Source organism: Primulina tabacum, chromosome 10 (assembly GCF_025594145.1).
Source record: "Primulina tabacum isolate GXHZ01 chromosome 10, ASM2559414v2, whole genome shotgun sequence".
NCBI lineage: Eukaryota > Viridiplantae > Streptophyta > Magnoliopsida > Lamiales > Gesneriaceae > Primulina > Primulina tabacum.
In genome coordinates this window covers 1,730,269-1,747,784 of record NC_134559.1, presented here as the reverse complement: position 1 = coordinate 1,747,784, position 17,516 = coordinate 1,730,269, and the positions used below count along the sequence as shown (strand labels likewise).

At 34.9% G+C, this 17,516-nt stretch overlaps 3 protein-coding genes across 3 annotated transcripts; all 3 read left to right on the top strand.

Annotated features, from left to right (window-relative positions):
* Nucleotides 1-221: 221 nt before the first annotated feature.
* LOC142505735 (tRNA-dihydrouridine(16/17) synthase [NAD(P)(+)]-like) lies at nucleotides 222-2,450 on the top strand. The gene is made up of 3 exons (XM_075618838.1): nucleotides 222-833; nucleotides 961-1,067; nucleotides 1,681-2,450. The coding sequence occupies exons 1-3, from the start codon at nucleotides 339-341 to the stop codon at nucleotides 2,411-2,413; spliced, it is 1,335 nt and encodes a 444-aa protein (XP_075474953.1). The 5' UTR covers nucleotides 222-338; the 3' UTR covers nucleotides 2,414-2,450.
* A 1,559-nt stretch (nucleotides 2,451-4,009) lies between these two features.
* LOC142505854 (uncharacterized) lies at nucleotides 4,010-6,684 on the top strand. Its single transcript, XM_075618977.1, is given in 4 exon segments — nucleotides 4,010-4,557; nucleotides 4,856-4,962; nucleotides 5,858-6,077; nucleotides 6,079-6,684. Coding segments are annotated over 4 exon segments (1,242 nt in total). The 5' UTR covers nucleotides 4,010-4,137; the 3' UTR covers nucleotides 6,574-6,684.
* Nucleotides 6,685-9,894: 3,210 nt separating this feature from the next.
* On the top strand, nucleotides 9,895-13,616 carry LOC142505384 (putative inactive receptor kinase At5g67200). The gene is given in 3 exon segments (XM_075618360.1): nucleotides 9,895-11,657; nucleotides 12,942-13,420; nucleotides 13,422-13,616. Coding segments are annotated over 3 exon segments (2,025 nt in total). The 5' UTR covers nucleotides 9,895-10,195; the 3' UTR covers nucleotides 13,506-13,616.
* Nucleotides 13,617-17,516: the final 3,900 nt, after the last annotated feature.

Genomic DNA, 17,516 nt, shown 5'->3' with positions numbered 1-17,516 from the left:
TTTTACATTTGGATAAAAAAATTTACATTTTGGTTAAGTTTTCATCGTTGAGTCGAGTTTTGGGTTTAAGTTGTTTGACGTAATTTTGGGATGAGGTTTTTAGGGTCTAGTTTTTTGGGTAGAATTTTGTTTTTGAGGTGGTGGGTTGAATTTGCAGTGAAAATTTTATTTTAATTAATTTAAAGTTTTATTTTTATGGACAAAATTAAAACTTAATCAACTCCCAATTCCCTCATTTTCCCCTGAAAATAATGTAATTCTTTGTTTCCTGAACGAAATCATATAATCCGTTATCCTCGACGTTGACGATAACATGTGCATCAAAAACTCGAAGCTTCATGCAGAACCTGTCGTGCTATGGGTCAGGTTTAATCTTCCCCGTTAACCCATTTTCCAACAGCAGGCATCGCCTCCTTCATTTTGATTCCGGCGGTGATGAGTGCCCGGAGAGATGTAAACCCATTCCGCCTATCTCCAAGATCCATCTCAACCCAAACCCGAATTCCAAACCTTTCGACTTATTCGTGGCGGCCGCACAAACCCAACCCCTTTTGCCACACACCGTTCCCACTGGCACCGAGGTCAATTTCCGCTTTTCTGGAACTACGACTCTCGCCTCCGGGACAGATTCCAGCCCTTTGGATGCCTGGACCCACTGGAAGAAATTGGGACGGCCCAAATTCATCGTAGCCCCTATGGTGGACCATTCCGAGCTACCGTTCCGTTTGCTCTGCAGGAAGTACGGTGCCCACGCCGCTTACACTCCGATGCTTCATGCCAGGGTTTTCAATGAAAACCCAAGATATCGCTCTCGAGAATTCTCAACCTGTAAGGTATAGATGGTAAATTTTGGCTATTGGACTGAGACTAAGGCACATACTTGGTGAATTAATTGTGGATTTTGCGTGATTGGACACCCTTCCATAGCTTTGAATGGGTCTTATATGAAATGGCTTGCAGGAGGATAGGCCGTTGTTTGTGCAGTTCTGTGCAAATAATCCGGATGTTTTGCTGGAGGCCGCGCAGAGAATGGAGCCTTACTGTGATTATGTTGACATTAACTTGGGGTAACATGCTTGATCTCAATTGTGTGAAGCTACAGAAAGCTTCGAATTTTTCATCTGAATATCACTATTTTTATCTTTTTAAATCTAATTCTGTAACAATGTTTCGTACTATCATGTAATTGTTCTCCCCTGTTGGGATGTTAATGATGAAGATTTGCATTGATTTATCATTATGCCGTTTTGTTTTGTGGTGTCATTGTATTGAAGAAGGTTCACTTCCAATCAGACGCTGTCTGAACTTCACTTTACTAACCCTGTAAATCGGTCTCAAGTAGACAGTCAAATCCACACAACTGAGGATCCGGGAGAAACATTTATGGGGTGTTGGAGGCTATAATTTTTCTTATCTATTAGCTGTTGATTTTGTTAATCTCTCTCGAAGAATATATGGCGTGCTACATTGCATAGCGATGATCCATTCTTCCTCTTCATTATCATGCGAAGTTGTCAATGACAAGCGAGTGTACAATGTGTAAAGAACTGTTATGATTCTTGCTTCAATCCGCAAAAAAAATATTAATCTGGCCATTCATTTTTTTATTTTTCCTCGGCATATGATACCGGTAACAAAAAAAATATATCTCAGTGTGTTCTAATTATACTTGTTGCGCAGGTGCCCACAGAACTTTGCAAAACGTGGCAATTATGGTGCTTACCTCATGTCTAATCTCCCCCTCGTCAAGTCTCTGGTGGAAAAATTGGCAAAAAACCTGCGCGTTCCTGTCTCATGCAAAATTCGAATATTTCCAGATCTGCAAGACACCATCAACTATGCCAAATTGTTGGAGGACGCTGGTTGTTCTCTTCTGGCGGTACATGGTCGTACAATAGACCAAAAAGACCAGAAAACGATCCGGGCCAACTGGGATGTCATAAAAGCAGTCAGAAAAGTGGTTAGCATACCCGTCCTTGCGAATGGAAATATACGACACATTGATGATGTATGGCTGTGTTTGGAAGAGACCGGAGTTGAAGGGGTTCTGTCAGCTGAAGCAATACTCGAAAATCCAGCTCTTTTCGCTGGATACAGACTGACTGATGAACTTGTGTTGGGGAATGGAGAAATGGTGAAAGATTTGAAACTGGACCAGGGAGAATTGGTGTTGGAGTATTTGAAGCTGTGTGAGAGATATCCAGTTTCTTGGGGGATTATAATTTCTCATGTGCATAAAATGTTAGGGGATTGGTTCAGAATACATCCAAATGTAAGAGACGAGTTCAATGCGCAGAAGAGTCTCACGTTTGAATACCTTTACGAGATGGTGTTTAGGCTTCGGGAACTTGGTGTGTCGTTACCTCTTTGTGTTACCCATACTAATCTCCTCAGATTACATTGTATCAGGTGAGAATGTTCTCAGGAAAAAAATTGTTAGATTTGTCAAATGTGATTGAGTTTTTTGCTTAAAAAACAACTCAAAGATTTTGTGGATGCTAAACCATATGTTTCAGTTTGTTTTGATTCCATTTTTATTAAGTCAATAATTTTTTTAATCGAATTCGCCTCTGGGATTTGAGACCTAGGGCAGCGCTTAGGTCTTCCACCTACTTTATTACATATATATATATATTTTAAAAAAATATTTTGCTAATTTGTTTAATTATCTCTATCTTCATACTTGGTATCACCTTTGTTCTTCGACAAAAATAACATCTTTGTAAAATTGAGTGCGTCTATAATTTTTGTAGTTATTTATTTAAGAAAATGTAACTTTTCAAAAAAAATTCTTTATCTTCCATTTTTAGATTAAGATTTTTGTGTTGTTTTCTATTTTATCGTTTATTTTTTGTGCTAGTATCATATTATTAAACGTAAGGTGAAAGGTTATATATGTTGGTATGTAGGGATGTAAATGAATCAAATTGTTTGCGAGTTATTCAGAGTTCGACTCGTTAAAAAGCTCGTTTGAGTTCGTTTATTAATCATATCAACCCTAACTCCAGCTCGATTTCGAGCTCGAAAATTTAATCAAATCAAGCTCAAGCCTGAGTATATTAGGCTCGTGAGCTCACAAACACGTTCGATAATAGGCGAGTAAGCTCGAGCTCGAGCTCGAACTTGGATCATTTGTTGAGTTGACAAATAAAAATATTAGTACTAATGTCAATGGAAGAAATTGAACATAAAACATAGTCGAAAAAGATAAATTTACACCACACAGTCACAATTACATTTTTAATTTTGATTGCATATCATTATACTAAAATGTTATTTAAAACACAATAAATTAACAGAAATACACAACTTATTATTTTTTCCCCAAAAAAAATTACATCACCTAGTTATATACACGTTGAATAACTTTACAAATTATTATTAATATGGTGATATCAATATATGACGAATATTTTTTATCTGAATACTAAATATATTATTTTGTGATATTCAATAATATATCGAGTTTATGTTTTTTTAATTATTATTTTTGTCATTTTGGTTATTTATAAATGAATTTACATTTTCATGTCTGATCTAAAATTAGTTCGTAGATATATTTAATTTTTAACAAGCTCAAACTCGAGCTCAATTCTTTGCTTTACGAGCTCAAAAACGACATGAGCCTAAGCCAGACTTGTTAAACCTGATAAACGAACTATTAATGAATCAAGCTCGAGCACGGCTTGATTATTATGATAAACGAGTTTTTAACGAGCTTAGTGATTTCAAGACAAACCGAGATCGAGTCTAATAATAGAAGCTTGAATCAAGCTCGAGCCTCAAAAAATCTTAAACGAGTCAAGCTCAAGTCTGATACTATTTGATTTATATCGTTTATATCCCTATTGGTATGACCTCCTTTTCTTTATTTTTTTATACCTCTTTTCCCCTTCAAATTTCTGCATTTACTAGTTTGGCTTTTGTATTTTTTTTCATTTAATAATTATTTATTTATTTTCTGGAACCATGTAATGATTTTAAAAAACTGAATTAACGGTCGGGTCAAGATGACCCTCCACCAAAACCAAAAAACCCTCCATTGCCCTATTTCCCAAGGCCAATATTATTTAAGCACCTCCCAAAACCCACGGCGGCGATGGATCAATCCGCTTCCGCCGCCGCCACCATTTTCCCATGAGAATCAAATTTGGATCACAGCTCTACTTCAACGCTGACCCGAAACTGAATCCTCTCATCCGGTTCATGGCTGCCCAATCTCAACCCCTCTCTACACAATCCTTCCCCACCATTGAAGAAGACGATATTCTCTGCTCGTCAGAAGCTTCAGTTATTCCTACAGAGAAAGAATCCGCTCCTTTGGGTGATCCGAATGGGTACTTGACCGGTGAGGTCCACATCGAGAGGGCCTGGTCCCATTGGAAGAAATTGGGCTGCCCCAAGCTCCTGGTGGCCCCCATGGTGGACAACTCGGAGCTGCCCTTTCGTCTTCTCTGCCGTAAGTACGGCGCTCAAGCTGCCTACACTCCAATGCTTCACTCTAGAATTTTCAGTGAAAACCAAAAGTATCGGGCTGAAGAATTTACAACCTGTAAGGTAAATGTCGGTTCCAGCTTCAGTCATCGGTCCTTTTAGCTTGTATGTAGCCCGTATGTCACGAGAAATTTGCTCATTTGATACAAACTCGCGGCTGATATATTCCAGAAACAGGCCGATTCAGCAGAGCACGAACAGGGGTACTAGCCAGTCAATTGAAGAAAAATCAAATTGTACTTTTGAGTATAAATCTCCGTAAACATAATTATATGAATTAATTTCTTGGTCTCCCTTGAGTGGAAATGGGCCACATGTTATCTAATGTTTGTATTTGACTCGATTTTGTTTGAAATGGCAGGAGGATAGGCCTTTGTTTGTGCAATTCTGCGCTAATGATCCGGATGTTTTGCTGGAGGCAGCACGGAGAGTGGAGCCTTACTGTGATTATGTCGACATCAATTTTGGGTATTTGTTTCTCAAGTTGTCACTTGCTTAACATTAAACTGTTTTTATTATTCTTTTTATTAAATGTTGTGTTGTGTCTGAATATATATGCTTAGTTTAAAATCCATTTGTTTTTAGTTCTTGATATGAAAAGGCAATTATTTTTTTGGAAAACATCATTATCAAGCATCTTGATTTTATTTATTTATTTAGATCAAAATATTATGTAACAATAACATGGAGGAAGGAACTAGATTTATGATTTTATTATTTTGGATGACAAAACAGTAATTTCAGTTGCATGTTATTTATGTAAAAGCTGTGGAAACCCACATACTTGTAAATACTATCATAAAAGTATGTTTGAAGCTCCCTTTCCATGAAATCAAAAGAAATTTCAGTCACTTGGAGTTATAACGGATTAGAAATTAGATCGTGGATAGGCTTGCTTGAACTTATCTACTCAAATGCTGCCTCACTATACATATCAAGGTTTTGTTTTAATATCCTTCAACACTTTATAACGTTTTTCTATCATGGAAGATGTAGCCTGTCCTCTTGTTTGTCTTCCAACAATCTTTATCCTCAACAGCCATTTTTCTTTTAAATTTCGAGTTATCTGCCGGACTCTTTTCTTGAATCTTGCTCTCTGTTCGTGACTTTCAGTTAAATTATTTGGGATATTTATGAAAATCTTGAGTGATTCTCTTTGATATTGTAAATAATTGAACTGCTTCATTGGCTTTCTTATCTGGAACATGGAACACCTCAATTTGTTCAATATAAGCCACCCAGTTGGTGTACATATTTATGAACACCTGAGTGAATCACTTTGTTGGTGTACATGATTGAACTGCTTCTTGGCATTCTTATCTGGAATAGAGTTGATCTCAATTTGTTCAATGTCCTTATGCAGTTGTCCCCAACGTATTGCAAGACGGGGGAATTATGGCGCTTTCCTCATGGATAATCTTCCTCTTGTTAGGTCCCTAGTTGAAAAATTGTCTAAAAACCTTAACGTTCTGGTGTCATGCAAAATTCGAATATTTCCAGATTTGCAAGATACCATTAATTATGCCAAAATGCTGGAGGATGCTGGTTGTTCTCTTTTAGCTGTACATGGAAGAACAAGAGACTGAAAAGGATGGAAAGAAATTCCGGGCTAACTGGAATGCCGTCAGAGCGGTTAGAGATGTGGTTAGAATTCCTGTCCTTGCCAATGGAAATATACGGCACATGGATGACGCCTGGCAGTGTATAGAAGAGACTGGTGTCGAAGGGGTACTTTCAGCGGAGTCTCTTCTCGAGAATCCAGCTCTGTTTAGTGGATATCGAACTGCTGAATGGGTACATGAGCATGAAGAAAATACTCAAGAAGGGAAACTGGACCAAGGTGATCTGTTGGTGGAATATTTGAAGTTCTGTGAGAAATATCCAGTTCCATGGCGAATGGTTCGTTCACACGTGCACAAGATGTTGGGAGACTGGTTCAGACTTCATCCAAATGTAAGAAACGATCTTAATTCACAGCACAAGCTCACATTTGAATTTCTTTATGACATCGTGAACCGACTTAGAGAACTTGGTGTTAAGATGCCTCTTAAATTATCTGGAAATGGTAGTTCAGTATAATTGTTGGGTTCTTGTTAGGTTATATTGATATTTTTGTGATTTTACAAGTTGATTGTAGAATATGACGCCAATCGTGCTATTTCTATGTGGGAAATGGGTTCTTGATCTTTTTCTTTGGGACTCCAAGTGACTTGTCCTACTCGCATCTTCTTTTATTATCACAACCTAAACAATTTTCGCTCTGTGTATAATAATTCAGTCTTGTTTGGGAGCCGTAGGGACTGTGGATTGGGCTCCAAGTTCAAGTTAATAATTAATAAAGCTTTATATGACGTTTCCTATTTTAATCGCTGTTCCTTTTTTCGAGTCCTTAATTTTACAATCCAAAGTTGGAAAGCCGTAGGCACTATTATTTTATTAAATTCTAAACATAATTAAGATGCCAACTCAATATCTCTTTCGGAAAATAGAATCTTTACGTCTCCTCCCAAGAAATCCCCGGGCCCGTGGTGTCGACGAAAGTCTAGTTTTTTTACAAAAAAATATATACAGTCTTTGAGTTTACTCATTTGCCCTTGTCTTTGTTATAGCACTTACTTTATGTCAAAAATCATTTTGTTGTTTCACACGTGAACCAAAAAAGTTCGATGTATTTATTTCGAGACAAAATTGAGGTAACTGAAAAAAAGTATAAATTAAGGAATTAAATATATTTTTTGTTTTATTATGAAACATTAACAAAACATTCCAATTGTGTGAGCTTTTTTATTCGGTAATTTGAATTCTAATTATAGGAAATTTTGTATAGGAGATATATATCAACACTCGTTTCTAGAAAATAATAATTTTTTTTCCCTTAAATGTTTAAAAAAGAACAAAAATTTGTGTGAGACGATCTCACGAGTCGTATTTCGTGAGACAGATCTCTTATTTGGGTCATCTGTAAAAAATATTACTTTTTATGCTAAGAGTATTACTTTTTATTGTTAATATCGGTAGGGTTGACCCGTCTCACAGATAAAGATTCGTGAGATCGTCTCACAAAAGACCTACTCTTAGAAAAAATTGAAAACCGAAAACAAACATAAACTGAAACTTGCGTAGAATTTGATACATATGTTTTCATTAAGATTAAACACAAACCACTTTAAAGGTCCAAAAAAAGTGGTGGTAAATCTTTCAACTTTACATCATTGTGTAAGCTTTTGGAATAAAAGAGCACTTTAAATACGCATTTTTCAAAAATTAATTCTTAGGTCTAAATAATTAATGCCTATGAAGTGTCAACCTTTTTTTCGGTTTTTATTATTCTTTCAAATACAAGGTAGTAGAATTCTGTGATAACATGATTTCTCATTAATGGACTTCTCTCTCACATTTGGCATGCCTGCTTTAATAAAATCCATAATGATAGTATTATTTTTAAATCATTATATATATATATATATATAATAATATTTCTCATACATACATATAAATATACATATATACACACACACACACACAGATATATATATATATATATATATATATAATCATTTGTTGATTTGCTTGTGCAAGTACTTTTGCACTGAAAGTTGGTGCAAGTACTTCAGACGTATATATCTAGCTAGCATGCTGTAACTTTCCTCCGTTCTTGAAAATGACTTCAAAGCGAGAGTGCCCGGCCAATTCTAACCACTCAACTTGTAAATTCGAGTTAAAAATTCTTTAAATTACATCGTTATTCTCTAGTACTTTGTTCTATATATGTTTAATAGATAGGAGAATCAATCTACTGACGTGCAAAGTGTTTTTAAGTTAATAAATTTGTGATCAATTGATGATCAGTACCCAAATTCATCTCGATATTACAGGTATAAGTAATGGCCTACTGCCGAAAAGTTCTTAAGTGAATCGTCTTCCTTCCAAGAAGAAGACAGCACAATTAAGTATAAATTTCCATGGCAATGGGTATTTCAGAATTGCAGGTCGGCCGTGGACTCCCATTATTTTCTTGGAATGGTGACCAGAAGAAATGGGGGAAGAAAATAAATAGAAAATGACAGATTGAAAAAAATAATAAAATTACAAGATAAAAATAGATAATATACTATGCTTGAATTTGAACCAAAACCATTTATAGTCAAATATAAAACCAAAATTTCAACGATAGTGAATACCAAGGAAAATGGCAAATGAGATATGCGGTAAGAAGAAATGATGGTTGTAAACAAATATCGGCCACCAAAAGTTGTATTCAATCGAGGTGAAATTTGGAATTTTTAATAAATTTTTTCTAGGAAAAAAAATATTGGGTTCTGCTCGTAAAGGTAAACAACTCGAGAATTGAAGATTTTTTAGTTTACATCCAAGTTCATGAATTTCTAATTCAAACTATCCGTTGAATAGTTTATAATTGGTAGAATTTAAGATTGAATAGATTATAGGATATTATACATATTGTGAACTGAATATCGAATGCATTTTTCGATGTGGAGAATATCATTTGTAAATACTGTATATATTATTTGTTTTTTTCTAGGATTGATTTTGATTTATTCTATTTTAGTTAGCTGTTAAAGTATTTAATCAATATATACACAATGATTAAACATATATGGGTGAATTTGTATAAAAAAAAACTATAACTTTAAAATTTAAATAAATTTAGGGGTAATTTGCAATAAAATGAAATCAAACTCATGGAAAACACATCTTGACTAAATACATGTTTTTAAAAAATTCAAATAATAATTTTATTATTTTAAATACAGTTTATGACTTAGTTTATCACTCTTAGTTATACGAGTATGTCTATTGTGAAACGATTTCACTAATTTTTTTCTGTGAGACGGGTGAACCCTATCAATATTCACAATAAAAAGTAATACTCTTAGCATAAAAAGTAATATTTTTTCATGGATGACCCATATAAGATATGTGTCTCACAGAATACGATCCGTGAGACCGTGTCACACAAATTTTTGCCTAATTATACACTAGTAAAAGATACACACGTATCACAGGTGTTATTATTATTATTTTTAATTTGATCAAATAATATTAAAAAATTAATATTAAATTATTTTCAATTTAGAATAGTTTGATCTAAAAAAAATTTTGTTTTAATTTTTTTCTAAGTAAAATATTGAATGACTTAAAGAGATTTTTAGCAAAATAAAAAGAATAATTATGAAATTAAATATTTTGATATTTTTAACATAATTATTCTAAAAATCTTAAATTAAATAATATAATATAAATATAATTTTTTTAACAGAATAAATAAGATAATTATGAAATTAAATATTTTGATATTTTTTAAAAATTATTCTAAAAATTTTAAATTTAATAATATAATATAAATATAATATTTTTAAAAAAAAAAACTAATGGCATGAGTTTGTTGAACGGAGGAACGAGGGTTCTAATATGAAACAGAGCGCACGATCTTCGAAATCAAGAAAAGAAAGTAGTCTTTTTTTCAAATTATTTTCCTTCTCTTTCACGTGCACGTTGAGCCCCACTCTGTTGACGATCAGTTCTCCGCCAGCTGCTCCTCACACATGCATTTCTATAAAACCACCGCCGCCGTCGCAGCTGCCGCCGTTGAATCCATCTCTCGACTGCCAACTCCCTTCGTTCCCTGCCTTCAGATTCGGCCAACTTCCAGCTAAACCATCCGTTATCCATTCTTGAAATGAAGCTCGACGTAGTGCAACTGTTATTTTCTTTATCATTTATGCCTTTCGTGCTCAGCCTTCGCGCTACCAACAGAGGGAGCGGAGGTGTCGGCGTAGATGCCGGCGCAGTGGCCTATCTTCCCTCTGATGCTGTCTCACTTCTCGCATTCAAGTTAGCGGCGGACCTGGACGGTAAACTTCTTTACACCACTAACGAAAGGTTCGATTACTGCCAATGGCAAGGCGTCAAATGCGCGCAAGGCCGCGTCGTGGGGTACATTCTCCAGGGCTTCGGCCTACGGGGAACTATTTCCGACCCCGCGCTCACCAACCTCGACCAGCTCCGAGTTTTGAGTCTGAAAAATAACTCGCTCTTCGGTCCCCTCCCTGATTTCTCCCTTCTCATAAACCTTAAAACTCTCTCTCTAGACCACAACTACTTCTCCGGAGCTTTTCCACTCTCCCTTTTGTCCCTCCACAGTATCTTGATTCTAGATTTGTCTCATAACAACTTCACCGGCATCTTACCGGGAAATTTGACTGTTTTAGGCCGGCTGGGCTACCTCCGGCTGGATTCAAACCAGTTCCATGGGCCCATTCCTCCATTAAATCAGACATTATTGGAAGTGTTTAATGTTTCTAATAATAACCTCACCGGTCCTGTACCTGTGACCCCAACTCTCAAAAAGTTCAAAGTTTCTTCCTTTCTGCATAATCCCAACCTCTGCGGTGAAATTATCAACAAACCTTGTCAAGATTCACCTTTCTTTAACTCATCGTCCGGCAGCGCCAGCGTGGCCTCACCTCCATCGCCGCTTCTGCAGAACGCACAGTCCCAGCAAGGGTTAAGCATCGTTTCACCCTCGAATCAGCATAAACATCGTAAAAACATAGGCTTGATTCTGGTTTTTGTGATTGGGGTACTGATTCTAACGGCAGCTGGTTTAAGTTTTGGGGCGTTGATCAGGAATAGAAGACAAAACAGAGATCAGATTGAAGCGATCGAAGAAATCCAGTTCCCTGAGGAAACCACAGTCACTAAAACTCAGAGGGACACGCCTTTAGTTTCACTCCGAACAGATCAAAACACAAATCCTGGGAATCAAGAAGCCAAGAAACTAAAATCTGACGAGCAGAAAAAGGTGATAAAAAGTGGGAAACTGCTATTTTGTTCTGGGGATGAAGAAGTCTACACAATTGATCAGTTAATGAGAGCTTCAGCTGAGCTACTCGGTAGGGGTACTCTAGGTACAACATATAAAGCTGTGATGGCTAGCCAGTTTATTGTGTCTGTAAAGAGATTGGATGCATGCAAAACCGCCATTACAAGTGGTGATGCGTTTGAGCAGCATATGGAAGTTGTTGGTATGCTGAGGCATCCGAATCTGGTTCCTGTGAGGGCTTATTTTCAGGCTAAACAAGAAAGGTTGATTATTTATGATTATCACCCTAATGGCAGTCTCTTCAATCTTATTCACGGTAACTTATCCAACTCTTCTTCTTTGTATTTATTTACACAAGTTAATCAAGATTGGAAATAGTAAATAATTCAAAGATTCGTTATAGTTGGTTACCTTAGTCATTAGAACTTGATCTAGACTAGCGCCACGAGTAACAGAGCCTGAGGTTAGAAATGTTCAAGCTACTTGTGTCCAGGCCAACCCGCTCATGAACAAAGTTGGACCATTAGCCAGATAGGGAGTCAAAATCCGAACTATTTTCTTTTTTACTTCTCAAGCTTATTATCGCCCAGTTGCTCTTGGAATTAACGTCAAGTGTAAGATTAACCACCCCTCGAGAAGTCGATTGGTCTCGTAGCCCATTTTTTACGACTTCATCCATTTAATTAACCTCAAGCGGTGCATGTACATTTATCCAATTTAGAATGTGGATATTGGATGTTATCATCGACGATTATATTACATTTACAATGGAGGTGAAAACATAACAAGTAATCAACTTTTTATACTACTCTTTCGGTAGCTCTCTACCTAGGAAAGCATCTCAGGGCGAGGACTGTCAAAAGAATGGGTTTTGTATTCTTCTATTTTACGTAGTTGTGGTGTGTTGGAGGGATATGGTGGGCAAGTTGTGACAGTGATAGTGTCTGAAATAACTTTTGTTTTTTCTGCGTAAGAATGTGAAGGGAGTGGCTGTAGTCCAATAGATTATATCAGTCAGTGATGCACAGACTGTTGTTGGAAATAGCTAAATAGGCACCCCACTGTCTTTATCCACACCGACAGTTTCGCCAAAAATTCTTAACCTTAAATAGGTTAAGGCTTAATTAAACTTTGTTAATTTTGATTATGTTGCATTAAAATATTGACTATATGTTTAGAATATTTGAAAGATATGGCCCCAGTCAAATATTGCATTAAAATATTGACTATATATGTTTAGAATATTGTCTGCTGCATTTATTATATGAAATTTTAATGGAGTAGGCGTTGCATCAATCTTGATACGCAAGTTGGAGTAGATATTTTAAATATTGCTGGATATGCCAATAAAGCAAACAAAAACTGGAGTAACTAGCTTTTATCGACCCATTAGTTATTTTTTGTATTGGGTAGCTCGCATGGCGCAGCAATAGAAAGGTCGTGGTTATATGCACTGATGTCCGGTTTAAAATATTTAAATTGTACTGTCATGTTTTGGTACATTGTAAGTGTGATCCCGTGTGATTTATAATGATCCTCGATGATTGTGGTTCTGCTCACTGTTTCCGATCCATGATCTCCTTCATCTTGTGATCAGCAGGTTCCAGATCATCCCGTGCCAAACCTCTTCACTGGACATCATGTCTGAAAATTGCAGAAGATGTTGCACAAGGCCTAGCCTACATTCACCAAGCATCCAAGTTTATCCATGGCAATCTCAAATCTTCCAATGTCTTGTTGGGCTCTGATTTTGAGGCCTGTCTCACGGACTACTGTCTAGCAACCCTTGCCGGCCCTTCATCGGATGACGACCCTGACTACACAGGCTACAAAGCCCCTGAAAACCGTAAATCAGCTCGAAAATCCACGGCCAAATCTGACGTCTATGCCTTTGGTACCCTCTTGTTAGAGCTCTTGACTGGAAAACCGCCTTCCCAACATCCGTTTCTTGCACCTCCCGACATGCCGGATTGGGTTAGAGCAATGAGAGAAGATGATGCAGAGGATGATACTCGTCTTAGAATGTTGGTAGAGGTTGCGAGTATGTGTAGCTTGACGTCCACCGAGCAGAGGCCGACAACTGTGGCAAGTGTTGAAGATGATCACTAATATAAAGGAGATTATGGATGATAGTTCAAGGGATTTGCAGAACGGGTTTTTGTGATGTATGAACTAAAAAGGCGAACTTTGGGGGGCAAAGAACTCGACAATGGTGGATTCTGTCCGAATGTTGGCCTTTTGTTGAACTCTATAACTGAAATTTTATTGTTGTTGATATAGATGTTTCTTTGGGTGACCAGACTGTGACAGCTATTTGATCACCATCTATCTATCTATCTAGAGATAAATGGTAGGAAAAATGGAAAACAAAATATTTTTTTTTCTAATTATAAAATAAAAGTTATTCATATTTTAAATTAAATTGTTAGCATAATAAATAAAATGAAAATATAAATGTAAAATATATAGTTTAATTTTGAAATTATATTTTTGAAATTATATAAAAAAAATTTCATTGACTAACCAAATGTTAGATAACGTTGGATGTTTAATTTTAAGTTAATAGTATAGATAAATTTAATTTGAAATTTCATGAGCCTCTCAGAATGCTTAAGTCAATTTTTAATTATATTAGACATATCAAAATAAACTGACCCAACATTTGAACCAGTCGAGATAAGCAAAACTTGTGTGAGGCAGGTCTCATGGGTTGTATTTTGTGAGACAGATATCTTATTTGGGTCATCCATAAAAAATATTATTTTTTATTCTAAGAATATTATTTTTTATTGTTAATATCAGTAGGGTTAACTCGTCTCATGAACCTATTCGTCGAGAAATTGCCACCTAACCCGCCAATTTATTTGGATGCATCGAACCACTAACTCAATCCTATATTCTATTAACATATTCCATTAAAGTTCTCCATAAAGACAAATTTATACAATCTAGTAAATACATTCCTTAAAATCTTTATATAAAAAACCAAGCAGGTCAAAATCTAGCTTATTTTTTTTTCTTCCCCAAATTGGGCTTGGCTCCTCTAACTAATGAATATTTGATCATACATTTATTTTTATTATAATGAGAAAATATTAAACTAAATTTAAATTATTACTTATTTTTAATATATTCAGTATTTATTTTTTAATTGAGCAATCATTCTTTTAAAACATTTATTGAAAAGCTGATAATTATTATTCACCATACACTTATCTTAATCAGATTTTTTTTTCGAATGAAAATTAAACGACAATTTATAAACGGAACTTCACATATATAATTTCACAAAACTTATTTGGTAAATTGAATACGAACCTTAAATGGTACACAAAACTTTCCAATTTTCTCCTCAATTGCATTTACGTTCGATTCTGAACCAACGTCAACTAATTGGTCGAACAAGTAATTTCTAACGTGCTTTGAGGCACGAATAAATTAAATATTCTCTGGGAATTTTCGAAACTAAAGATTGAACCTAAATTGATCGAACGAGTCATTTCTTCCAGGAGAGAATTTATATGTAGAATTATGAAATAAATTGGGTAAAAATTAGAAATAAAGCAATTTGACATCGTATGATGGCTAAAATATTAATAGAAATATTATTAATATTTGTTTGCATAATATTTTTTGAGTTGCAGGCATGTCAGGTGTAACAATGCACTAATTTGTGTGAAAATGATAAAAAATTTGTCTTCTTAAAAAACAATGATTGTAGATACTAAATTTGATCGTTCATTATAATCTCCTAAACAAATAAAACGATAAACACAAAAAACTAAAGAAAAACTACAGTAAATTGAGTAATAAACTCCTAACATGATTTATCTTTATAATGAACTGTAAGATTTTACGAAATATTAACACATGACAAATGAACATTGTTTAAATCTGAACGAAAATGACTTGAAGTACTAAAATCTGGAATGAAAAATATGAAAACGATTGATTAAAACTATGAAAATTCTGCAGGGACTTTGCCAAAATTTGTGCGAGACGCTCTCATTTTCTTCAGAATACTTGATGTTTTTTCACGGTTTTCACATCTTACGATCTTCTCATGTTTCTTCCCACCATATTCTCCTGTTAGGGCGCTCCACGATCAATCCAAATCAATTTGAATTGATGGAATGCGCCTGATCTGCCAACTAATTTAAACTAACGGGTTGAGACAATTAAATTAAGTTTTCTTATCCGATCCGCCTCTTCTTCTTTTCTTACTGGGCTTAATTATATTTTGGACCTAATTAAAATATGCCGCCAACAATACCATGTTCTAAAGATTTAAGTATTGGCTTGTCTAAATAATGAATTTTAGGACCAAAATATGATTGATTGGTCTAGTTAAAACTGCGCATCTCTCTCTCTCTCCGATTATAAAATTTTCATCTCGAAAAACCAAAAAAACTACTCAAGAATTCATTAGCTTATCAATTAATAATACTATAGTTTATATTATATTGAATAGAATATTATAAAACATAAATAGTCCAATTCACAATAAAGCTAGCTACCCTTCCAATATTGGAATGTATATTCTATCCCATCCCTTAATTAGAAGTTTTTCGAAACTAATACGTTGACACACGCGTTCGCGTGCACGTGTACACGTATGTTTGGAGAAATAAAAAAATTTGATCATTAATTACTGATTTATTAAATAAAAGTACTCAAAGTTGGCGAACGCATATATGCTAGATGAAATATACATATATTTTATAGTATTATTATTTTACAATTGTTGTGTTTACTTGCTTGACAAAATATAATTGGTACCATTATCAATGTTTTGAATCTAATACATGACCGTTCCCAATATGACTCATGAACAGAATAATTTGGGAGGTTGAGGAAATATATTTTTCTTGTAAAATAGAAATATGAAATGAAATAATTGGAGTTTTGTTTAAGACAAAAACTTGTGAGAGACGATCTCACAGGTCGTATTTTGTGAGAAGGATCTCTTATTTGGGTCGTCCATGAAAAAGTATTACTTTTTATGCTAAGAGTATTATTTTTTATTGTGAATATCGGTAGAGTTGACCCGTCTCATAGATAAAGATTCGTGAAACCGTCTCACAAGAGACATACTCTTGTTTAAGGCAAAAACTTGTGTGAGACGGTCTCACGGGTCGTATTTTGTGAGACAGATCTCTTATTTAGATCATCCATTAAAAATTATTACTTTTTATGCTAAGGATATTACTTTTTATTGTAAACATCGATATGATTGACTCGTCTCACATATAAAGATTCTTGAAACCATCTCACAAGAAACCTACTCTTTGTTTAAATATTGAATTATTCAGATTAAATTTGCCCCATGGAATTTGGTGCATGCCACTATAAATGTCTCTGAATATAGACAGCTGTTACTCATTAAATTACTGTTGTAGAGGAGGCAGATGAATATGAAAAGTATTATTTAAGACATTGAAGGATATAGTACCAAGTTAGTTAAAATATTTAATTTCATTTAGGGCAAAATAATAGTTTGTACAAACTCTTATTGAAATGCTCCAATTATAATTTTCCATCATTTAAATTTTGTGTCCTTGTCCATCCTGATGGGAGGCTTTTCCGAATTTTATATACACCAAACTTTCTCTATAAATATGATTTTCCATTAAATTAATTTTACCACCTTCTTTGGTTTTACTTACTTCTTCACCTTAAAAACGTCACCTTTTACCAAATTTACGAAGCCGCGATTGAATAGCAACAATAGTACTCAAACTCGATGATGCGACTAATAATTTATATTATGTATCGCAGTTTGTTAATGTTGCGCTTGGATGTGTGAAAATTTGATTTGGAATGAATGATTTGATTTGAAGAGAGATTTAAAACGACATTCAAAGTGTTTGGTTGACGACATTTTTAAACTGCATGCCGACTTCAAGGCTTCAATGTTTAATTTTCCAGATATTTTTTTTTTGCAAAACAAATGAAACTATGGAAATACCGTCATGTTAACTACAGGCATATTAAATTGGTCAAATCAGACCAACTTTGCTCATTATTAATTACTTTTCACACACAAAATATTTAATTTTAGCATAGCACATACAAATTATACCTATTGTGAGGGATGTAAATGAATCAAACTGTTTGTGAGCTATTCGAAGCTCGATTCGATAAAAGCTCGTGAGCTCGTTTAATGAGGCTCGTT